The sequence below is a fragment of the Melopsittacus undulatus genome, chromosome Z (assembly GCF_012275295.1).
Source record: "Melopsittacus undulatus isolate bMelUnd1 chromosome Z, bMelUnd1.mat.Z, whole genome shotgun sequence".
NCBI classification, from domain to species: Eukaryota; Metazoa; Chordata; class Aves; order Psittaciformes; family Psittaculidae; genus Melopsittacus; species Melopsittacus undulatus.
The window spans coordinates 83041868-83067093 of record NC_047557.1 but is presented as its reverse complement, the minus strand read 5'-3'; the positions used below and the strand labels follow the sequence as shown (position 1 = coordinate 83067093).

The 25226-nt window shown below is 43.8% G+C and overlaps 1 protein-coding gene across 1 annotated transcript in view; it reads left to right on the top strand.

The window, feature by feature from the left end:
* The first annotated feature begins 379 nt into the window (after positions 1-379).
* GLG1 (golgi glycoprotein 1) overlaps positions 380-25226 on the top strand; it is a 91885-nt gene continuing 67038 nt past the window's right edge. Inside the window, exon 1 of the mRNA XM_005152261.3 lies at positions 380-701. Within this exon, the coding sequence (XP_005152318.1) occupies positions 384-701 (318 nt within the window). The 5' untranslated portion in view covers positions 380-383. The remainder of the gene's footprint in view (positions 702-25226) is intronic.

The following is a 25226-nucleotide window of genomic DNA, read 5'->3' as shown; positions in this document are numbered from 1 at the left end:
ATGGCGTCCCGGCCGTGGGGCAGTGGTGGCGGTGGGGCTATAATGGCGTCCGGGCTGTGCAGCTGCGGTGGCAGTGCGGCTATAACAGCGTCCGGGCTGTGCTGACACTGGGGCTACAATGGCGGACCACTGGGACTAAGGTTGCCGCTCACACGGCAATGACGGGAGGAGCCATGCAGGGATTAAGGGGGGGAATGGAGGCGTGGGGCGGGTGCCGGTGGGGGGTACGCAGGGGGCTGGCCCAGGCTAAGCCTCGCCCCATCACCCGGAAAGGGGCATGTCCCACGGTGGGCGGTGGAGTTATGTCATATGCGTGCTGATTTGCATGCAGCGTGCGTGCCGCTATGTGGGCGGGCGGCCGCGCCGGAGGTGGCGGATTCAAGATGGCGTTGTGTGGACGTGTCCGGAGGCGCTGCCTCGGCCCCGTGCTCCTTCTGCTCCTGGCTCTGGTGGCGCGGCCGGCGGCAGGCAGCCCTCCTTTTCCTGCTGTCGTCCCCGTGGGTGGTGTCGGTCCGGCCGCGGGGGGGCAAGCGGCGGGGCCGGGCGCGGCGGGCCCTCGAGGTCCCCGCAGCGGCAGCTCGGGCAGCGGGTGGAAGCTGTCGGAGGAGGCGGTGTGCCGGGAGGACGTGGTGCGGCTCTGCTCCAAGCACAGCTGGGCCAACAACCTCGCCGTCCTCGAGTGCCTACAGGATGTCCGTGAGGTGAGGGCAGGCGCCGCGCCGGGCCGGGCCTACCCGCGGTGGCGAACAAAGAGCGGGGCTCTGCGTCCACGGCGGAGCTACGGCGGCTCGGGCCGCCGCTCTCGTTTACTTTACGGTTTTCTATCTGAGCGGGCTTTGTGTGCAGGCCGCCGCCGGCCGGCTTCCTGCGCTGTGGCCCCACCGCTGCGGAGCTTCGTGTGAGGCTGCCCGTTCGGAGGGAGAGCGGCGGCGCCGGGAACGGAGCCGCTCTCTCCCCGCGCCCGCTCCACGGGCACCTCCAGACTGCGCGGCCGCCTCCGTAGCGCCCCCAGCGGGGTAGGTCCGGGTGGAATGGCTTCGTTTTGGGGTTATTCCAACCAAGGCGGGGCTGGATGGGGCTTTGAACAGCCTAGTCTAGTGGAAGAGGGCCCTGTCAATGGCAGGGGGCTGGAACCGGATGAGCTTTGAGGTCTCTTCCAGTGCAGACCATGTTTGCTCTTGGAGGTCTGGGGAGGGCCCCGGTACACTGCTGATGAAAGGCGCTTCCCTGATAGCAGCGGTGACCCGGAGGATTAGTTTCTTCAGGTTCAGATCCCCACCTCTGCCCAGAGATCAGCTGCAGAGGTGTTTGGTTCCCAGTGCTTGTGCTTGCATTAAACAAGATATACAGCCATTAGACTTGGCTTAGTACATTTCAGGAGGTTATCTGGGCAGTCTGCGTTGATCCCAAGCATCTGCCTTGTGTGGTTTGAGCCTAACTCGAGTAAAAGATGTTGTACCAGCCCAGAGTCTTTTTGTAGCCCCACGTTTTATGAATTCCTTAATGGTTCCTGCTCAATTTGAAGAAGCCTTTTGGGGGAAGTATCTTTTGTGAGTTATTTTGTTGTTGAGATCTGTTTACTTCTTGTCTTCTCTGTTGTAAAGTCCAGGAATGTCAGGCTGGGTTAGTTCTGATGGTGTTTTCCCAAGTGGCATTGTGGTCAGGAAAAACCTGTGCTCATTTCTCATTTGTTGTTTTAGAGACAGCAGATGGCAGTGACTTAATGGTTGCTGTCATCAAGGGGAGTGTTGAACCAGTAAGTGTTAGTGGCTGCCTGTCTTAAAATCCACAAATAACTTAGGTTTTTATCTAACTTCATGTTTTAATTGAGGGCAAGTAATTTAGTAAAACATTTATGATAGATGTTATAAATGAGTACTGATGCATCATCTGTCAGACTTACAAAATGCTCTAATATTTGCTCTATGAATAACTTGTCCATTCCTGTTTCTTTCACCTCCTTGGGACCTTTGGGACTCCCTGCCAGAGAGGCACCTTCGAGTCCTGAGAGAATCTTGGAAGCTGTGCCTAGAGGTGGTGTCTTGTGAGCCACCAGCCTGCCAAAAGAGCAAACTCCTCTTGTTCTTTATTTCCAGTTGTGTGGCCCCTCCCTTCTCTTCTCACAGTTTAAGTGCTTACTGGGTTTTCTGCCATTTTTGTGAGGTGGACTTTTTTATTTTGTGTCTCAGCTTTCTCCTGGAATAGTTAATTTAATGATTCGAACACAGAGTGGGGCATGGGTGTGCAGGGAGAAGATGAAGGGATGCTTTGCATTGCACTCTGTTTTCAGCAAGTATAAGCCCTTATGTTGGTTCTGCATATCTCATGAGAGTTCCGCTGTCTTTTGAATACTGCGGCTCACTTGTGGTTTTCCTTTTCCCCTTTCAAAGCCTGCCTTGATGTCTGGAGTTTGGTGGCTGTTGGTCTTGTCTGGCTGTAATGATGTCTGGTACCTAGTGCCAAAGGGGAATCCTTTTCCTGGGGTGAGATCCCAGGCATCAGTAGGTCATGTTGGGATTGTTTTGGATGGAGTTTTCTCTCCAAAAGTGCCCATCTGCAGCCTTATTTGCTTGTAGCCTGTAAAGAGCACTGTCACCTGGTCTTAGGCGCAGCAAGTCACCTGCCATACCACAGATGTGGTGGGCTGCTTCCTGATGTAAAGATGACTTCTCAGAATGCTGCTCTGTGAAATTAATTATAATAATTGACTTCCCTGTATCCCTACTGTTTAACTTGTGATATTTTAGGTAAAATGGTGTTTTAAACAGAGTGGCATATTGGGTGATAAGGAACAGTATCAGATGTTTCCTTTGCGTTGGTGGTGACAGTGGAGGAAATGGGTGACATACAAACAACAGTAACAGATAATATCTTTTCATTTTGACCCTTTTTTGGACAATACCAGAAAAGTGACAATTACATTTGAAAATGGGTGGGAAATAGCCAGGGGAAACAGCTACCTGAAACCTTCCTTTTGGGGCCATAAAGTATGGAGAAAAGAGATGCTTATTTTGTTAGCCAGTGTGAATGTGATCACATTATTCAGTATCTGCTGATTTGTTCATGTGGCGAACTCCCCAGCAAGTCCTCCCTTTTGCTTGGTAGCTCTCCTAAATGTGAAGGAACAGGAGTTTGTGGTTGACTGGTACAGGAGCCTAGCTTGTAGGGCGAATATTAAGAGAAGCTGTTTAACACAAATATTCAGTAAAGAAGAGTTGGAAACAAAAAAGAAAATGGAGAAAACCAAAGCAAACACACATGCCCCAAACCAAAAAGAAACCCAAACCCAAAATAATTAAAGTTCTGGTTTTAAGAGATTACTTGTAGACTGTCAGTTTAAAGTACTACTAACACCAATATTTAAGCACTGCATGTTTTTAGAATTCTTAAAAAAATTTGTCCCTTCCAAATGGTATTAAGTACTCTCACTGATTTTGCATCAAGTCAATGAATAGCTTGCTTGACCTAGCACAGTCTGCTCCTGTAGGTAGCTCTTCTGCGTTTCAGGTTGTTACACACGTTGAAAGGTAGAAGTCATGGGACAATTGTGCTTTTGTGCTTTATTTTCCCAGTAGAAGGATACTCTAACTTGTGGAGATAGTGGTCAGAGCTAGTCAGCTTAAATGATCCTGAGAAGGCCATGGGGACAATCAGGAGCTAGAGCACCTCCTGTACGAAGACAGGCTGAGAAAATTGTTCAGCCTGGAGAAGAGAAGGCTGCGTGAAGACCTCATAGCAGCCTTCCAGTATGTGAAGGGGGCCTGCAAGGAGTCTGAAGAGGAGCTCTTCATCAGGGACTGTAGTGGTAGGACAAGGGGTGATTGCTTTATACATAACGAGGGAATTCCAGGTTAGATTCAAGGAAGACGGTTTTTACTGTGAGAGTGGCGAGGCACTGAAACAGGTTGCCCAGAGAAGTGGTAATTGCTTTATCCCTGTCAACCATCAACCAGGCCAGATTGGACAGGGCTTGGAGCAACCTGGTCTAGTGAAAGGTGTCCCTGCACATGGCCGGGGGTGGGAAGCTATATGAGCTTTAGGGTCCTTTCCAATCCAAATCAGTCTGGGATTCTACGACTATAATAAGAAAATAAAATCAATCATGTGTTTTGGTGCATTTTCCTGAGAAATTATTTTCCTTCTAGATAAAATTATTTGTGCACTTGATATGTTGCTGTTTTGAGCCACTTAAATTTTGTCATCAGCATTTTAATTGTTATCTAGATAACTCCATGCCAAGCTATAAAAAGAGTAGCACGGGGTGGTGTCTGCTCTGGTTTCCAAAAATGTATTTTGAAGTGCTTTCTTCTGAAATGATGCTGGTTGCTAACCTGTTTCTAGAGAGACTTCAGAGCTTGCATTTCACTCAACACAGACTGCATCGTTTAAGTACTTTTTATGGGCTGCTTATTAAGCTAATTTTTGTGGGGGTTATTGTATAAATAAACCCATGAAATATTAATGTATTTGCTAGGTAAAAATGTTTGCATAATGAATGATGATTTGCATTGAAAGCATGACTGAATTGTTGAATTTGAGGTAGGAAGCATGAGCAGATATGAAAATACCTTAAACATTGTAGCTTTGGCAAGCTTACCTAGCTTACTAGCAGAGTATAATTTTACTCTTAGAGCACACCTTGGGTTTGATTAATCAGTGAATTAACTTGATTTTGTAATTGCTGAGCTTCACTTGCATTACCCTTATAAATAATAGGTAATACTTAAAGCATTATATCCATCCATACAGCACTGAGGCATTGTAGGCTAAATAATTTTTCTAAGATCAAAACGGTCATGGTTAAGCTAGGATTAGAGATCAAAGTTTTGGCTTCCTGCTGCTTTCTTCCTCAGTGGTTCCATTTCTTTCGTAACACCTTTGTGGTACGGATGGTATAATTGAGCCTGAATGTTCTGCTTTCTGGGCAAATTAAGGCTCTCTTCACGGTGAGGACTGGGTTAAGAACAAAACAAATTAACCTTGTATTTAAAGAGGAGTATTTTTTTCTGTTATTTCAATCAATACTCTGGCCCATAAAAGGCCAGAAAATTCATTTGAGGGGATACATAGACTTGGAAGCACGTAACATTTGGTGGGTTGGGAATTGGCATATTTCTTTCACATAAATATTTTATTCCTCACTTTCTGTGTATCTGAGCTCCTGATAAAATAGTGCCAGTGAAATTACTCAGTTCTAAGATTATCGATGGAAAAGAGAAACTAGATGGTAACACATGCTTGGAGTCTTCATCTCTGAAAGGTCGTGTGTGTGCAGTCCCTGTGTTTGTTCAATAGCTTCTCTACTTTCTTGGAAAAGAAACCGGAAGTGTGAAGGCTTCCATGAAGGTTTTTGGTTGCACTGAGGTGGGTAAATGTGATCTGTCATGGTAGCTCAATTTGTTTTATTTTTCCTCTTTTATATCTATAATTTTTTGAGCTGAAGGGTGAAGGTTTTGTCTTGGTTGAGTGCACAACATTATCTCATATTTGAGCATGTGTTTGTGTTATTTCCATCTCTCACAGCTTTCCCATGCCCAAGTGGAGGCTGGTATTTAAAATACCATTTTTGAGCTGTCTGGGTTGTGGCAGCAAATAACTGTTTACCTGTCCAGAGCTTTAAGTAATTGAGGGCAGTGAGTTAAACATAGCAATGGCTAGGCTAGTTTTTAAGAAATGCAGATAGTGAAGACAACTATTTACTGACCTGGCCCATCTCCCTCAGTGCTTATCTTGGAATTGCGGGCTGGTCTGTGTTGGAAGGGAAGCTAAAGGTCATCCAGTTCCAATCCCCTGTGATGGGCAGGGAACCTTCCACTAGAGCAGCAAGCCCTGTCCAAGCTGGCCTTGAACACTGCCAGGGATGGGGCAGCCACAGCTTCTCTGGGCAGCCTGTGCCAGGGTGGTTTGGTTGTGTCCTGCAAAAGCTCCAATTCTCCTTGGCTTTTAGGTGAGCTGGTTTGAATAGGAGCTGCCTGTTTCTCAGGGTAAGTACATAGTTGTGGGATGGAAGCTGTTCTGGTTCTCTAGTCACTACTGCAATGGAGTAGGCTGTTGGTATTCTATTCATGCTCTTAGAGTGCCTACAGCATTATCATCTAGTTCAGATACCAACACAAAAAGGGATTCTTTTTTTTAATTTTTTTTAACCATTGATCAGAAACCTGGAAAATGTACCTGTAAGCCTTGCCAAGGGCTTTGCTTACACTCTCTCTTTTTTTCAAAGGGATATTGACTTGGTGGGGATTCAAGGCACCTTCCCAGGCATTGGAGTTTAAGATCTCTGACATTCTGAAGGCTAATAAAAAGCAGGATTCTACCTATAGTTGAAGTTGAGCTGACTTAAACTAAAAATTCGTTGCTCTTTTGAGAGATTGAGTTAATTATTGGGCTGTAACTGGATGCTGGACTCTGTATATACAAAGTTGAAGCCTGTGCATATGTATTAGAAATTTTGAGATACTATTCTGTCTCAAATGGAATTTAATTAAGAATTTACGTTTTTTTGTGGCAGATGCACGTTGATTTGAATGGTCAAGACTGCTCCTGCCTGCTTCAGAAATTAATAAAATGTAAGATGATTCTACTAAAAGTCAATGGAAGGGAATGGTTTGACCAAGGAGGAAGGGATTGAGATTATTACGTTTTGAAAAATATTTAAGCAAATTAAGCAAAAGAAAATGGTGGTGACAAGGCTGGAACACTTTCTGAAGCCTTTTCTCCTGAGGCTTGGCTTCCTAACTGAGATTAGCACATTTTTGTTCTAAAGTTCTTGGTTTTCCTTGTGTTGAAATAATGTAAGCCCAGTTTCCTTCTGGCTGTTGTAGCCAAGTCTTAATGTAAAATTGTAAATACACTTTAAAAGTCTGTTTTCTGTTTGGATTGCTTCTTTTGGAATCAGCCTTTGGCTTCATCTCAGGATATAGCAGTGTTTAAAAGTACCCTTTTCATCTTACTAACATCACATGTGAGCTGATTAGAGGATACAGTGGTGTCTCTCCTGCTAGGTTTTGCACTTAATGTCTTGTGAACAGCATGTTAAGCACAGGTTCTTGGTTCTCCATATCCTTACTGATCTTAACAGTCTGTTTTTAGCTGAAAGAGTTTCTTTTGTGTTTTTTCTCAGGGGTGGGTTTGTTGGTTTTTTTTTGTGTTTTGTGCTGTTCTTGGCAGGCTTATGGTAGTGGTAGCTGGTTATGCATTGCCTTGGCCTGGGATGTTTGGCTTAATAAAAGGGATTATTTTACAAGCCTGCTTCCTCTGGTGAGTTGGCACTGGTGGCCTGCTGCAGCTCTGAATACTGAGGAGGAAAGGAATGGGAATACAAGTGAAAAAGTAAAGTTTAATGCAGGCTGTACAGTCTGAAGATGGCTAGGGATGAACTGAGCTGTGTTACATAGGGCTCTGTTTTTGGGAAGGTGATTTACTGAGTGAGGTAGGCAAATGTATTTGGAAAGCAAGGACTCTGTGGGTTGTTACAGCAGAGACAGGTACAGCTGTGTTGTGTTTCCCCATTTGCATCCTCTCCTCCCTCGTACTGGAGGAAAGGAGACCTCTCTAGCCCTGGTGTTGCTTCAGGTTGTCATGGTTGGAACTGGATGATTTGAAGAGGGAGAATTCTAGGTAAATTATGTGCTCCCTTATTTCCCAGCATAGAGACAATGTCTTAATGTTCTTTACAGTGTAGCTTTGCTGGATGTGAGCACCCTTCTCTCAATGGACTTTGCTGCTTTTGGACTTTGGAAAATGAATGTGGGCTTTTGAAAAAGCTCTGCAGTTTCTCTTCCTAATAATAAGCCCCAAAGAATTGGGTTAATAAAAGGTCATCTTTTCACCCAAGGCAAAATAATTGTCTTTTTATTTTGAATCTTGCCTCAAAATATTTTTTTTGATCTTCTGACTAATTTAGTTTTAAGATGTGTAAAGTTGAGTACTGTGGCACTAAGTAATTTCAGTTCTGTTAGCTGGTCTTTTTTTATCTCCATGGGGTACTCTTATTTTCTGGATGTTCAGTTTATCAGTATCAATAATTGTGTGTTAGATGAGGAGCAGAGCTCCCCCCTTCCCTGGGTACCAGCTTGTAGCATGAGTTGTGACTTCTCTTCATCAAGACGGTAGATGAAAACCCATACTGTTCTCCTCCTGAGCTGAGATGGCAGTCATAAAGAGTGTCTTAGCATGTGGTGTCCAAATGTTGGCAGCTTGAGCTGAGGAATTTACTTCAGTAGTTAGAGAGGTGTCTGTTTTCACTGCACTCTTTTTTGGGGGGTGCAGGGCCTGTGGTTTTTTGGAATTTTACTCCTGAACAAGTGAAAAGAATACAACACCCCACCAGCCACCGACCCATAACTCACTCCACCCTGCCTGACCGAGCACCATGTGCTCCCTCCTCCATTTTCCTCTCCAGCTCTACCCCTCCAGCCTCCTCTTTCCCAGTATGCCTCCTGGGCATCACGTGCTATGGTATGGAATACCTCATTGACTAGCCTGGGTCAGGTGTCCTGTCTCTCCTTCCTCCCGAACTCCCCTCCTCCACCTGGCTGGAAAAAAACCTTGAACAAAAAACACCCTCAAAACATGCTCAAACCATGACACCCTTTGGCTAAGTGTATCTTGCAGCTCTTACAGCCTTGTGAGCTTAGATCTCACATGTTTGTGTTAGAGTGCATTACTTGGTTGTAATGTCTAAAATCTTGCTTTCACTAAAAATGCGTGGTTTATGTCTTTCTGATTGCCAGTGCTGTGGCTTAAGACTAATGGTCTTGCCAGGTAGCAAGGAGGCTAATACCTCTTGCCAGGTAACAACATGGGGACAAACAAACATTAATCTTGCTGGGCAGGAAATAACATTTATTATTTGCATCTTTGCCTGAAACAGTGAGGAAGAACTACTGAGGTGACAAACAGGTAGTATTCAATGTAACAAGTATTTATGGTTTCTCTACATGCCTGAAGTCTTTTGTGGTTAGTGATAGAACTGTGTGCTGCTCTGTGGAAAAACTTCTAGTTTCCTTATTTGATTCTTGGGAGTTTTGAGTCTCTTCTAGAGAACTCAGCTAGTTATTTTGCTATTATTAAGTACTTAGCTATAACAGGGTAGGTTTATAACAAATAGCTATTCCAGCCCTGCTATGCAAAATTATTCAGGTGAATATGCTGTCTTTTTATTTAAAAAATAAAGCCCAGCTTAATCCAGTGGCAAGTTTGCTGTGCAGATCTCTTGAATCTTAATAGGAAGCTCAGCAGCCTTCATAATGCTCAGTGGTTTGCTAATTGAGACTTTCTTTTCTAGACTGTCCTGTTAGCACAGGGAAAAATACTTTTCACCAAGTGAACTGCAAAACAAGCTCAGCAGAGCGTGCATTCTTCTAAGGGTTGAAGTAATTGCCCTACAAAAAGTTTTGATAGAATTAAAAAAAACCCAGACCAACCCCAAACCTGCTTAGCTTGTAGGCTTTCTGTAACAGTCCAGGCTTGATTTGAGCTGAGTCAACTTTTGTTGCACTGTTCTCAGCTGAGTTGAAATAAGATCCTAAAAAAACTTACAGTGAGATCTTTCATTATCAAATTGATTTTTCTGCTCATGTCAGTGTCTTCGTGGCCTACCTACATATGTCATAAAATCAGAAAAACTAGCCACTTTCAAGTAATAGCACTGAACAACTCAATTCTTGTAATTTACAACATGAATTGTTCCTTAGACTGCAGTTCTTTAGCCGTGTTCATGGTGGTTTAAACAAATCAATATTAATGGGATCCTCTTACTGTACAATTCACACTTCTAGTCAAAATCTGGTCTCCATTCATATACAATCTTAGAATAGTTAGAGTTGGAAAGGACCTTAAGATCATCTAGCTCCAATACCCCTGCCATGGGCAAGGACACCTTGTGCTAAAAGATGTCACACAAGGGTCTAGCCAACCTGGCCTTGAACTCTGCCAGGGATGGAGCATGCACAACTTCCCTGGGCAACCCATTCCAGTACCTCACCACCCTCACAGTAAAGAATTTCTTCCTTATATCTAATCTAAATTTCCCCTGTTTAAGTTTGAAGCCGTTACCCCTTGTCCTGTCACTGCAGTCCCTAATGAAGAGTCCCTCCCCAGCATCCCTGTAGGCCCCCTTCAGATACTGGAAGGCTGCTATGAGGTCTCCACGCAGCCTTCTCTTCTCCAGGCTGAACAGCCCCAGCTTTCTCAGCCTGTCTTCATATAAAAGAAATTCTTTACTGTGAGGGTGGTGAGGCCCTGGAACAGATTGCCCAGAGAAATGGTAAATGCTCTGTCTCTGGCAGTGTTCAAGGTCAGGTTGGACAGAGCCTTGGGTGACACAGTCCAGTGTGAAGTGTCCCTGTCCGTAGCAGGGGGCTGGGACTAAATGATCTAAGGTGCTTTCCAGTGCAAACCATTCTATGATGCTATGGGGAAAAAAAAACCAAACAACAACCCAGTGTGAATGACTTACAAATTCAAGGGAGTTCATGCAAAGGCTTGCTTTTTTTTTTTTATTCCTTCCTGCAGAGGATAGTGTAAAGACCTTCCTAGAATGATTCTGATCGGAAGGAGCCTTTAAAGCTCATCTAGTCCAGGCTTCCTGGAATGAGGAGGGACATCTTCAACTAGATCAGGTTGTTCAGGACCACATCCAGCCTGGCCTTGAGTGCCTACAAAGGTGGCACATCTACCACATCTCTGGGCAGCCTGTGCCGGTACTTTAGCATAACTAGTCATATGAAGCAAAATTATTTCTTAAAGCAAAAAAAAAAAATCTGTAAAAGCTGAAACTTTCATGGCCTAAGTCTTCCCTATGTTTTTATTAAACTGGGTACTGGAATGGGACTCCTGTGTTGAATGTGTGTCCTGCCTCTGGGTATCCCAGTGATAACAACATTGTCCAGAAAGGTGTGGTACTAGGGAACTTACTTTTCCCTCAGCTGATTCACAGCTTTAAAGGTGTATGCTCATTCTAATGTTACTGTTAATAGCTTTAATGAGAAGTATATGTGCAAAATATAGTTGTAGTAGATATGTGATTCTGCACTTCCCTCACAGAACACAAACAAAGCCTTGCTGTGTTTCATGCTTCTGCTTGTGATCCTTTACCTGTGCTTTGGCATGCACTAAACAGATGGTGAACCATCACTGATCGTAATTTCACCTCTGTGTAGAAATAGCAGCAGCATGCAGGGTAGACTTTACTGGAGTGATGCAGGGTTTTTTTGCTCAGGTAGTCATGAGCTTGTCCACATCAAACCCCTTTTGCATGCTGAGGCTCTGTTGCCTTCCGTTCTCTGAGCAGCTCACAGGGAAGGCCTACACAAAGGTAAAAAAGCATACCACAAACCACAGGGGTTTTTTGTTTCTCTCCCCTCCTCCAGGCATTTGAGAACTCTTCCAGCATCCTGTTATAAAAATATGGCCTAAACTTGTTCTGCTGGGGAGAGTGCTGATGGAATTTAAATTCTTCTCTTTGTATGTCAGTTCTTCCCAGAGTAATTTCCCCAAATGCTTTTCCTCCCTTGGTACCTTACAGTGAAATCCATCACAACTTTGTAATGCTCTCAAGGATTATTTAATTTGTCTTCTAATGTCTTTTGCTCCCCAGGGTTCACTGTATCTTAGGATTAGAGCTGAGGTGGGCTGTGTGCTGTTGGCATGCAGCTGGAAGGAGTACTGAACTTGTGTTTCTCTGTTGTGTAATTAAAAGGTGAGAATCAGTGCTCCAGCCACTTGACCTGCTGCTTATTGGCCAGCCAGAGCTGTATTATCCAGTGTGTTGTCTGAAGTGGCTTGGGACAAATTGCAATAGCCAAAAACCTTCCTATGGCTTAGAGTCGTGCATCATGAATAACTTTAAATATTACACCAGCATATTGTTGCTATCTTAAAGTGGTCTTTTGTCTGTTGGGAGGTAGAGTTTGACTGATCTCTGACTGTAATTGCTTCCAGTTTACTTAGTGGGATCCCTAATTTGGAATTGGGATCCTGTTGCAGAGATCAGAATTTTGAATTAAAAAAAAAAAGAAAAAAACCCCTCTATGAATCCAATATTGAGCCATTAAAGTGGAATAGTAAAAAATGAAGATGTTAAGAGCAAGTAGCAGAGAGCTTATAACCTGTTGAGGATTGCAGTGTTGGAGAAACTGTATTTTTGAAACTTTGTCTCAAGTTTTAAGGCAGAGTATTATTTAACATATCTTGATTGTTCTGATTTTAATTTGGGCAAGAAGAGTCCTTCCAGAATGAAATTTTGTTCTCAGGAACCATTTAAAATACACTTGTGGAGACTGGCTGATATGACAGTTCACTACCTTGGGAACTGTGTTGCCCAAAGTACTTCTGAACTGCCCTTTAGGGATTTGTCATGCATGGTTTTAAGTTCTCTGTAGGCTGCATGCTTCTTCTAGTTGAAAAAGCTGTAAAATGAGCCAAGAGGTATCTTTGAAAGATACCTAAAATAATGCCTCACTCACAGCTGCTGAAACATTACATGTGAGTAAAATTTGGGTAGTGTGAATACAGGGCTATTTGTTCCCATATTTACAGAGCTCCTTGTTTTGTTTTGCCCTCTCTAATAAGTACTGTCCCTTGGTAGCACTGTTTTGGTTTTATGCTGTTTAACTATATGCTCAGACTTGAATCCAGGACTTCAGCAGGCAGCTTCCCTTCCTTCTGTGTTCACTGGTGAATCTGAAACATTCTGGACTGGTGACCACATGAGTTGTCAGCTGATGAGTATCTTTATAGGAAGAGACTGGGGAAGGTGGAGAACTGAAGAGCATAGCCACTTTCCCAGCATGAATCCACCTGGAAATGTCAGGGTTATTCTCTCTGCTTCTAGAAGCTGATGTGCAGAAGCCGAGAGTCTCCAGTCTTAGGCAGGCAATGCTCTTTGCCCTTGTTTTCTAGCTGAGGCTCTTCTCATGGGATATTAGAGCAGTAAGCTTGTGTTGAGCCTCTGGGCATGAAGCTATCTTTAATAGCCAAGGTGGACACTCTTGCTTGTTGGGTTTTTATAACATGAAATTTTTCATATCCCTTGTTCAATGTCAAACCAAATCTACGCTAGCCAAATCATCTTAATTAAGTCTTTTCAGGGCAAGGTACAGGAGCTATTATTATAGCTTGTTCCTGTGTGGAAAGTACTTGTTTTCCTAGAAACAGACTGTAATATTCAGTGATACTGATAAAAATCACAGAATTGGCTTGATGACAGTGAATACAGTAGCTGGAAAGACTGATTTCGTAGAGAAACAAGTAAGAGGTTTTGATTAGGATCTCCTCTTGGATTATGTGCTATATGGCTGGGACTTTAACCATGGAAGTGTTTATTTTGAAGTTCTGATTTTTTTTTGTTGGATTTGATAACAGTTGAGAGATGCTGCCATTCGTTGGTAAACAGGCACATGACCAGGTGAATCTTCCAGAATAACAGGGACTTGGAAGGGTAGAATTCCTTTCTATCCTGGTGTTCTGGGAAGTGGCAGTTTTGCTTTACTGAGGCAGCCACTAATATCTCCCATCTTGTTCTGAGGACTGCTACAGCCCTGGGGCAAGTGAAAGAACAACTTCTTCCACATCAGTTGCCATTCCTGATGAGTTACCCCCATGGGTATGCTCTTAATTTGCAACCTTACATGGTTTTTTTTCTTGCTGGGTTGCTCACATTTGTTCTTTTCTGGGTCTGTCTGACCAAGCTGAAAAACCTTCTGTAAATCAGACAGGTATCCTTTAGTACAGATCTGTCAGGTACAGGAGGTTGCAGACATCTTGGGCTGGACCTGGATGTGAACCTGTGTTATGGTCCTGCATCACTTTGGGAGATGCTGGTTAAAATAACTCTGCTTTGGTTTCCTTGGCTACAGTACTTGGCAACAGTAGACTAGTACACAGGCTGAAAGCATGGGCAAGGCAGTGAGTCTGTCTCAGTGCAGTGAACAGAGGTGAGGTTTCTTTTTCTTTTTTTTTTTTCCTCTTGTTTTTAATACTAATTGCTCCATAAGCCTTACACACTTTGCCTGTATAATTTTTGGGAATGACTAGCATCTCTTAATGCAGCAAATGGCATATTTTTTTAAAAGGCAATCTCTCACTTGAATGAGATGAAACTATGTTTGTCCTTCTTTACCAAAACAAAAGCAGCAATGAAGCTGGTGAAGGGCCTTGAGCACAAGTCTTACCAGGAGCAGTTGAGGGAACTGATATTGTTTAGTCTGGAGAAAAGAAGGCTCAGGGGACACCTTATATCATTGCCTACAACTCCCTGAAAAGAGCTTGTAATGAGGTAGATGTTCTCTTTTCCTGGGTAACAAGCAATAGGATAAGAGGAAAGGGCTTCAAGCTGCATCAAGGGAGGTTTAGATTAGATGTTAGGAAAGACTTCTTTACCTAAAGGGTTGTTAAGCCTTGGAACAGGCTGCCCAGGGAAATGGTTGAGTCACCATACCTGGGGGGATTTGTGTAGGTGTGGCACAGAGGGACATGGTTTAGTGATGGACTTTGCAGTGCAAATTTAACAGTTGGACATGATTTTAAAGGTCTTTTCCAACCTAAATGATTCTATGATTCTATTTACCATTTCCTAGCAAGGTTTGTCGTATCAGAAAATAACAGTGCATTGAGTGGAGAGCCGAGTTACTCGGTGTTTCACATCCTTCCTTGCTGTCTACTGCTAGTTCTAAGCCATGGAAAGTGCTTTGTGAAAAACATGGAAGAATTTCTTTTGCTGTAGCGTTTCAGTCCCTAAAACATTGCGTGGGATTGAAATGTTCCTTCATCCTTCTTCGGGAGCAAATCTGCAACTTGTAGTCCAAAAGGAGTTCTAAGCCTACAAGAACAGAAAGTGCTATTTCTGTACCAGAATGCCTGAGACTCTCATTGAAGTGAAGTGTGATCTGGAGCAGAATACAATTGCCCTGAAGAGCTTTCTGTTCTCAGATTTGATATTCATGTGCCTGGTAAATATTAATGATTTCATTGCCCTAGACATTGATCTTCCAGGAGAACTGGATCTCCTCCTTTTAATGCAACAGAGACTCTTGGAGCAGCTGTGGAGGAGGGAAGTGCACATGCAGCTTGTCCTCCAATTCTCTAGACAATGTGTCTTGCTGAGTGTGTCTCACATGTTTGTGTAGTCATATGTAATCTGCAACAATCTGGGAGTGTAAGAGGCTGAAGTACCTGTGATGAATACTGCTTGTGACTTTGGGAACGCTACGGCACTCCATCTTGCCCTCAGCTGTAACACTGTCAATGCAGTTGGGAAGTTTTATCAGTGAAGCTTGCTGTTGAGAAGAAAGCGCTCATAGAGGAAAGCAACAGATAAAAGTTAACCCTTGCTCTGTGGAGAGGAAGGCCTGTTGATTACACTTGCATTTGAATGACATCCTGTAACACAACATGAAACAGTTTAGGATGAAGGGAGAAGGCTTGCTTTGTGTTCAGGGCTTTGTTATTTGGCTAAGGTGTGTGGGATTTAAATGTAAAATTAAGCTCAATAGCTTTAAATCCTAGCATGTGTCAGGCTTGTCCAAACTTAAACTGAGTGCAGAACAAGAATGATGCACATCTCTTACGTGGATATGCCATGACTGAGTACTTGTTACTCATGTTATCAGGGCCTTATTTTCTATAAGGTGTTTGAATGTCTACAAAATGTCCTAGTGAACCTAAGATGAGATACTTATTTTTTTCCTCTGACCTGTTTAACAAATTGCAAGTAATCTGTTTGTTCTTTTTTTCTCCTAGTCTTTTCTAAGTTTAAAAAAAAGACTCCCTGGTTGACATAATTTTGACTGTTCAACCATTTACATGGTGTTGAGGTATCCATGTCCTAAATGGTGATTTTGGAGGGTGTTTCAAATAGTTCATGCTGTAAATTTGCAGCAGCACACATAGGAGGGGCATAGGAGTCCTCGCTGCCCTGGACTTCGAGAGAGCATACTTTGGCCTCTTCAGGAACCTGCTTAGTAAGACTCCATGGGATATAGCCCTAGAGGGCAGGGGGGGCCAAGAGAGTTGGGTAATATTCAAGGATCACCTGCTACAAGCTCAAGAGTGTTGCATCCCCACTAGAAGGAAGTGCAGCAGGAGGGTCAGGAGACCTCCTTGGGTGGATAAGGAGCTGCTGAGAAAAATTCACAGGAAAAAAGAGGCTTATAAAAGGTGGAAGCAAGGACAGGCGGCCTGGGATGAATACAGGGATGTTGTCCTGGAAGCTAGGGACCAGGTTAGGAAAGCTAAGGCCCAGTTAGAATTAAACTTGGCTAGGGATGTTAAGGATAACAGGAAGGGATTCTATAGGTATGTAGCAGATAAAAAAGAGAGTAGGAACAATGTAGACCCCTCCGGAAGCTGTCGGGAGAACTGGCTACACAGGATTTGGAGAAGGCTGAGGTTCTGAATGGCTTCTTTGCCTCGGTCTTCACTGGCAAAGGCTCTGACCGCACCACCCAAGTCTTGGAAGGCAGACACAGGGACTGTGAGAACGAAGACCTTGGGCCCACTGTAGGAGAGGATCTGGTTCGAGACCATCTTAAGAATCTGATTGTACACAAGTCCATGGGACCTGATGAAATCCATCCACGGGTCCTGAAGGAGCTGACGAATGAAGTTGCAAAGCCACTGGCCATCATATTTGAAAAATCATGGCAGACAGGTGAAGTTCCCAACGACTGGAAAAAGGGAAATACAAGCCCCATTTTCAAGAAGGGGAAAATGGATGACCCAGGGAATTACAGACCAGTCAGTCTCACCTCTGTGCCTGGCAAAATCTGGGAGCAGATTGTCCTGGAAGGGCACATGAAAAACAACCAGGTGCTTGGTGACAGCCAGCATGGCTTTACTAGGGGGAAATCCTGCCTGACCAATTTGGTGGCCTTCTATGATGGGGCTACAAAAGTGATGGACAGGGGTAGAGCAGTTGACGTCATCTACCTGGACTTGTGCAAAGCGTTCGACACTGTCCCACATGACATCCTTGTCTCTAAATTGGAGTGTCATCAATTTGATAGGTGGACCACTCGGTGGATAAAGAACTGGCTGGATGGCCACACGCGGAGAGTTGGGGTCAATGGCTCAATGTCCAGCTGAAGACCTGTGATGAGTGGTTTTCCTCAGGGATTGGTGTTGGGACCAGTCTTGTTCAACATCTTTGTCGCTGACATGGACAGTGGGATTGAGTGCACCCTCAGCAAGTTTGCCAATGACACCAAGCTGTGTGGTTTGGTTGATACGCTAGAGGGAAGGAATGCCATTCAGAGGGACCCTGACACACTTGTGAGGTGGGCTGATGCCAACCTCATGAAGTTTAACCATGCCAAGTGCAAGGTCCTGCACCTGGGTCAGAGCAATCCCAGGCACAGCTACAGGTTGGACAGAGAAGAGATTCAGAGCAGCTCTGCAGAGAAGTGCTGGAGGGTGTTGGTTGATGAGAAACTTAACATGAGCCGGCTTCAGTGTGCACTCACAGCCCAGAAAGCCAACCGTATCCTGGGCTGCATCAAGAGGAGTGTGACCAGCAGGTCAAAGGAGGTGATCCTGCCCCTCTACTCTGCTCTCGTGAGACCTCACTTGGAGGATTGTGTGCAGTTCTGGTGTCCTCAACATAAAAAGGACATGTTACTGTTAGAACAAGTCCAGAGGAGGGCCACGAGGATGATCAGGGGACTGGAGCACCTCCCATATGAAGACAGGCTGAGAAAGTTGGGGCTGTTCAGCCTGGAGAAGAGAAGGCTGCATGAAGACCTCATAGCAGCCTTCCAGTATCTGAAGGGGGCCTACAGGGATGCTGGGGAGGGACTGTTCATTAGGGACTGTAGTGACAGGACAAGGGGTCATGGGTTAAAACTTAAACAGGGGAAATTTAGACTGGATATAAGGAAGAAATGCTTTACTGTGAGGGTGGTGAGGTACTGGAATTTGTTGCCCAGGGAGGTTGTGCATGCTCCATCCCTGGCAGTGTTCAAGGGCAGGTTGGATGAAGCCTTGGGTGATATGGTTTAGTGTGAGGTGTCCCTGCCCATGGCAGGGGGGTTGGAACTAGATGATCTTGAGGTCCTTTCCAACCCTAACTATTCTATGATTCTATGAAATGGTGTGAAGGGCATGGTGACCCATCAATTGAGTGGTGAGGTCTGTGGCATGTGAGGAATATACGCCAGAGATGTGTCAACAGCTGGATTGCTGCATGAGGATTCAGGTTTTCTCCTTTCCCATAAGGGGAAACAGCTTTAGCTTGGATTTAATTATTAAGTTTTCCTTTCTTCTGTTTAAGGAGTAAGCTGGCTTGGCTGGTCACTCATTCAGAAATATTCTGACATAATAGTTTCAGGATGAGGTAGTTGGCTCTTCTGGGAGTGATTTCTCTGGATAACACGGTGCATGTTAGGTATAGCTTTCAAGTACTATAGATGCAGCCCTTGCACCCTGAGATCATTACTGCAGTTAATATGCCTCATTTATTTCCAGGCTGTTTGATTACGAAGCTTTTCTTCGTTTTAATGCTCTTTCTTGAAGAAGGGCTTGTTTCAGGGATGTGTTTGGCTGATTTGGGGGAGGAGTGGACAGTGTGTGTTTCAATTGAGAAAATGTTTAGTTTGTCCTCTGCACCACTGCACACCATGGCTTTCAGTAACGAGTGTAGTAATATGGGATAATGAAGCAAGTATTTTGTTTATTGAGTGTCAGGCGAAGATGGTTAGAAGGTTTTAATGAACTTTTCTTGGCATTTTTTGATGCATTTACGAATACCTTGTAAGATTTGCATGCCTCAGCCAGCCCTTGATGTCTAGCTCTTATCCTGCTTTTTATGCTGTCTTTGCATTAAAACCCCTGCAGAGTACTTCAAGAGAGAGCATTTCCGAAAAGCAGCGTCTTGGTTTATTGCCATGCTTTGTGTGTGACAAAAGGGAGTGTCTTCAGGAGGGGCTGAAGCCTGATGGCTTGCTGGCTAGCAAAGTCTGCTTCAGTTGCTCTAGTTAAGAGTCTTGGAGCTGTTGGTATAGAGAAGTATGCTCTGAAAGAGTGTGTTAACATGAGCATCCCTATGCAGGGAGGTATGACTGAAGTATGATCTTACAATTATTCATTGCATGTTATTAACAGAAATCACTGTTAATGAGTGATAGTTGGAGGTCCAGGCAACTGATGAAGTGAGCACTGATTTGAGTCACAGAATTAAATCTGGGAGTAATAACTTTCAAACAGTTGTCTTCTTCACTATTAAAGGCTGCTGATTGTGTGGCCAGGGTGCCTGAAGAAGACACGCAGCACTAGTACGGGGAAAACAGGAACTGGTTTCAGCATGTTGGCTTTGAATGGCTGTGCTGAGGAAAGGCTTCGTGTGTTACGTAGTCCCTGCTCCAGATACACTCATCATCTGTGGAGAGACTTGGACACTGTCAGCTCATGCAGGTAAAAAGCTTGGTGGTTGAAGTCATGAGACCCTATGGAGAAGCTTGTACTGAAGTCAAGAGGAAAGACTATTTCAGTTCCATGTAATAGAAATAGGACAAAGACTTGGTGAGAAAAAGATGTTTGTATTATGCAAAAGAGGGCTTAAGGGGGTTAAAATTTTGCACTAAAATTGTGGCACATGGCTGTGTAAATGAATTCAGATTAGGTATCTGGGGAGGCTGACGGAAGCATGTTTTAATGAACCATGGCTAATTACTCTTCACTTCTTGATCAATACCTAAGAGACCTCAAACTGCTCATATTTAAAAACCCTTATATGTGTGTATATATATAGGTATATATATAAATCCTCTGCATATAATCAAAACAACTGGAGGCACTTGGTTTGTAATGTTCTGGTTCACAAGGGCTTTATGTATTTGGAGGCTGTCCTGTAAAGTTGAACACTTCCAAAGAGTATTGTGAATTTTTGATGTGAAGTGCAGATGAACACATGGGCTTCAGAGAGCATGAGTTTTTTTAATCATTTTTGCTGTAAGTGTATGAAAGTATGTGGGATGATGAGTTGGGTTGCTTTAATATGATGCGGTTTTTGCTATAGGGTTGGAACCTGTTTCACATGCTCGTGTAGACCAGGCAAGGCAGATGTATGTGGTTTTCAACAAGAGGAAGAGTTCCTGTAAATACTTGCTGGTGTATGTATGTTCCTGAGGTGACCGATATACAGACCACCTCTTGTGTTGTCTCAGAAACTTGGTTTTCACCAGAATATTGTGTATGAATTTCAGTGTACTCAACATTAATACAAAGTAAAACTGTTAGGACATAAAGGACTGTCTTAAAATTGTTTCCTGTTAAAGAATTTGGAATATTTATTCTTTTCCATTTGCTCTAATTAACAAAACCACAATATGTTCATGGTTAATACATCACTGTATATGTGCCCATGGGTGAGGTGAGGAAAGGTAACCCTTCAGCAAAAAGCCTGCAACACTATCTCCTCAAGTTCTGTTTCAAGAATTCTTCACAGTATTCAGTGAGAAATGCCAAGTCTGTCAGACAGATGGCTTTTATTCTAGTGTATGTTCAACCCATCGAAGCTTCTGGTTTCTGTTGATAGCAGCACTGATTTTATCAGTGGAATACATAACTGTGCAGCCTGCTTTGACTTGCCCAGTGAGGGTATAGCTATGCACAGGAAAGCGTTAGGCAGCCTCTCAGACCCATTAATGCTGCACCATCACTTGAAGGCTTGCCTTGAGTGGTAAAGGGGTGTGAGAAGCAGCATGTGCTTTTGAAGAAGCAAGTGAGGAGCCTAGTGGTCTCATTAAGGGAATCCCAAGTAGAGGGTTCCCTGTATGAATGAACATCAGGTGGTGCTGACTTAAAAAAACCATAAACCCCAACTAGTAGGTCTTGAAGATTATAAACCCTCACTGACTCTCACTGAAATGATTTAGTGGTTAATGGGCTGGATGAACAGATCCTTTGCCTGGGAGCTTTCTGAATTGATGCTGGCAGGCAGTTTGAGGAGCTGGTTCCTGAGGTCTGAGCAGTCTGCCGCAAAGCTTGTTTTATCATACCCTACAAATTTGTTGACTTGGTAGAAGCCTTGAGAGGGATGTGGTCACAGCTAGAGAGACCAGAGCCCAGCTGTGTCTTGAACTTTGTGAGAGGTCCCTGGAGCAGGTGTTGGGCAATCTTGGGACCTTCTGAAGCACAATCCAGCTCTTCCCTCTCAGAGAAAACCCAACACACCCTTTTCATCAGAGTGCTGGAGGGAGGATCCCAGGCTGAAAGCTGCAGTTGTCTTATGTTGTGTTAGCATACTCTTTCTCTGAAGTTTTCAGAAAGATAACAGGATTGAAGAACTTTGTATTCCTTCAGAAAATTGTGGGAAAGTTGGAATTTTATGCTTTAGTATAATTGCAGAGTTTGATTCTGTGTTCTCTTATTTTCCATTTAATGTTTCTTTTGTGCCTAACTCTTGTCTGCTTTGTTTCATTGCTGGTACAGCTCTTGTTTAAAAAAGAAAAAAATCCCTGTTATGTTATCAAAGAGATTGTTCAAGCATGACTAGAGATAAAATTAACTAGCAAGTCAGTGCTTTGTGCTCTGAGGAGTGGCTTCTGATGATGGCTCACATTCTTGTACTAAAAATGACCTTAGGCAGTGATATAAAAAGATGGGGGTGGGCAAGAGATATCAGCTGGAGTGAAGCATTTATCCAGTGGTGGATGTGAAAGGACAAGATCTACTCTTAGCAGCGGGTCAGTGGTAGATGGTTTGATTTTTTTTTTTCTTTATATACAGAAGTCTAACAAATAATTATTTAACAATTACCACTTTCCAGTGCCTTCCATGCTTGTACAAGGCATAGCTAGTTGGCTTGTGGCCTTTTTACAGAGCCTTTACTGAGCAGATTCAGTAAATGATTGTTGTCACAGTTATTCTTCCCTGCAATCTTGTCCTTAGTCTCTGGTGAGAAGATGGGAGAAGTTTCTAACCACTGGGCTTACTGTTTTGGTTCTCCTGGCTGTGCTAAAGGAAAAGAAACTGCTGTACAGCTCTAGATCATATAAAAACCTTCAAGTATACCAGCTACTCCTTTGAGAATAGACAAACACATTCTGTAGTTTTACTGCAGTGAATTCCTACTGCAGATCCCATGTGCTGGCTGCAGGAGTTTTTTTCTCTGTGTGATTTGGTATCTGCTTGGATTTCCAGCAGCATAGCTGTGCTGGTGAAAAATCGTGTCTGGTTGATGTCATCCTAAGAAACATGTAGAAAAAGCCATAGCCATTCATACTTTTTAGGAGCAAAAGTGGTAAATTAACACAGTAATAGTACCAGGTTTTAATTTCTTATTGTTTAATTTTCTGTAGTTCCATGGCTGATTACATAAGTGAATATTCAGTTTTCCTCAGCCTCTTAGGTACTTGAAACAAATGCAGTATTTTAATGCTACTGGCAATTGTACTCATTGACAATTGTAAATGTTATTAAAGAGGCAACACAGCTGGTGGTCTACAGCTTGGTATATTGATGTCTGTGTTCACAAATCTGCTTAATTTGTGTTCAAATCTTATGTCTGGGTATGTTACTGTACGCAGATTCCTTTGTGTGCTGTCTATAAGTAGTTCAAAAGCTTGTACTTAGAAGTCAGAGAGCCTTGTAGCCAGCTTAACTGACGTAAAATCCTTTTCTTGGTCTCATGGCAATTTCATGTTGCCCTGCAAGGATATCATGCACCACATCTCTGGAGCTTCAGTGCATTCAGCTAGAATGCATTCACATGGAGTGCTTGCTTTGCTGGTGCTGGTGTGTGAGAAGCTTCCTGTGCCATGGTTTGTTGCTGTGTGCTTAGTTATGCCAGTTGAGTTGCTTGCATGATCAAGGTGTGAACTGAATTCCTGACAGAGCCAGAGGTTGTGGGGTAGACCCAAACCTTTGATCAACCAGAGAATGGATGGGGGGCATCCCTGAGGAGAAGGAACTGGGGGCACTGATTGATGGGATGCTCAACAGGAGTCAGCAGTGTGTGCTTGCAGCCCAGAACCCCCTCTGTGCTGGGGTGCATCCCCAGAATATGAGCAGGAGGTCAAGGGAGGAGATTCTCCCCCTCTGCTCCTCTCTGGGGAAAATCCCCCCTGCAGTCCTGTGTCCAGCTCTGGGGCAGCAGCACAAGAGGGACATGGAGCTGTTGGAGCGAATCCAGAGGAGGCCATGGCAATGCTGCGAGGGCTGGAGCAGCTCTGCTCTGGAGCCAGGCTTGTTCAGCCTGGAGAAGAGAATGCTCTGGGGAGACCCTAGAGCATCTCCAATGCTTTAGGGGTCTACAAGAAACCTGGAGAGGGGCTTTTGACAAAGGCCTGTAGGGACAGGACAAGGGAGAATGGCATTAAACTGACAGAGGGGAGACTGAGATGAGATCTTAGGCAGAAGTTCTCCCCTGTGAGGGTGCTGAGGCCCTGGCACAGGTTGCCCAGAGAAGCTGTGGCTGCCCCATCCCTGGCAATGTTCAAGGCCAGGTTGGATGGGGCTTGGAGCAACCTGGTCTGGTAGAAGGTGTCCCTGCACGTGGGAGGGGGCTGGAACTGGATGATCTTTAAGGCCCCTTCTATCTTAAACCATTCTGTGATTCCGATTACCTCGAACAGCATAGCTCCTCAAATACTTGCATTTGCAGTGGCATTTAGGGTGCCAGTGTGGATGGAGAGCTGGAGATTGGTAGGGGATGTGGAAAGAGTGGTACAGGGTAGATCCTTAAGCCTAGGTTGAACTGCCATGTGTCATTGTGTTTGGTCTCCAGAGTAGCTGGCAAGATCTAGTGAGTCCCACATGCAAGTGGTCAAGGAGCTGGGTAAGAATTCTTAAATAAGTCTTTTTTTAACAAGTACCTTTTAGAAGTATGACAGATGTACATAGAGCTCAACATTTGAAAGTGTTATATCAGCTCCATTGACAATGACTTTGCAACCACAACTCAAAATTGTATTGCTCTCTGTTTTGAAACCATGTGGTTATTGTCTGATAACTTCCAGTCATCGATCTTGGAGGTTCTGAAGAAGGTGAAATGGATTTTCACAGGTTGAGGTGCCTGTGAGTCTCATGTATGAGAAAGAGCAGTAGTAATTCAGTTTTATTAGATTTGGCAACACAAGACCCCTAGAACAAAGCTGAAATGGCCTTTGATTTAAGCTTAATACTGTAGGTATTAGTGTATAAAAGAAAGGTCAAGGAGAAAGGATGGTACAGAGTGTATTTCCAGGTAGTTAAAATATCTGTGACACCATCTTTCCTTGCTGCCTCTTGTCTTGTTAATCCTGCCATTACCAGTGACAGTGGCACAGAACTGGGTGAACATGCAGACCTGAGTGTTGCACAGCTGTAACCCGTTGCTAGGCTTCCTCTGTGATGTAGTTTACCTATGCTTTTCTTTCAGACTTAATTCTGTTTGATTTTCTGCTGTGGTCAGAGGAGGCTTTCTGCTGAGGTTAATTTGCTGTTGTGATGCTCAGACTTGTGAATGTGTTTTGCAAGTCTCAAAAGATGTCTGATATTAAACCAGTGTTAGTGATCAGAGATAAGTGTGAATTGAAATGCATGCTCTCAGCCAACAAAAGGAGCACCTTGATTTACAGTGAACTTTTGGGTGGCTCACAGACAGGTGGAAATGTGCTCAAAAGGAATAGAGACTTTAGAAGTGCTTCATTATCCTTTCTAGTCAGTACAGAAACGTTATCTGGTGTGATTTTTCTAGTGACCTGTTTCTAATTAACTACTGGAGATGGGGATTGCAAATGCAAAGTGGTAGTATGTGTTAGGCTGGGAAATCCCTGGCATCTGTTAAAGCTCTAGCACTGTCTACCTTGTGTTTGCTTCTGCCCGCAGAGTAGTTCCCTCTTGAGGAAGAGAGCTACTGCTCTTAAATGTCTCATTTATCTCACTTGAAAGAGAATAGTGTTTAATTTTGTTATGTTGATGCTTGTTGCCACTCATAGGGAGCTGCTGGAGTGCATTTACAGCCTGGTTCACCCAAACTGGCTGTTGTGGAAGTGGGCAAAATGAGCTACTTCAGATATTACCCTAGAGGAATCAGTGTTCTATAAAGTATCTCATTCCTTTATACCAGGGTGACAAATGCCAGCTAAATGAAGAAATTAACATATTTATTAATGCTTGTCAACACCTTAAATTTAGGTTTTCATTAAATGCTGCAGTACATTTTCTGTTTAGATAGCAGCTTTGATCTAACAAGTAGAGATTATTAATTTAGTAAAGGTCTGGTCAAAAAGTGAGGGTTGTACCTT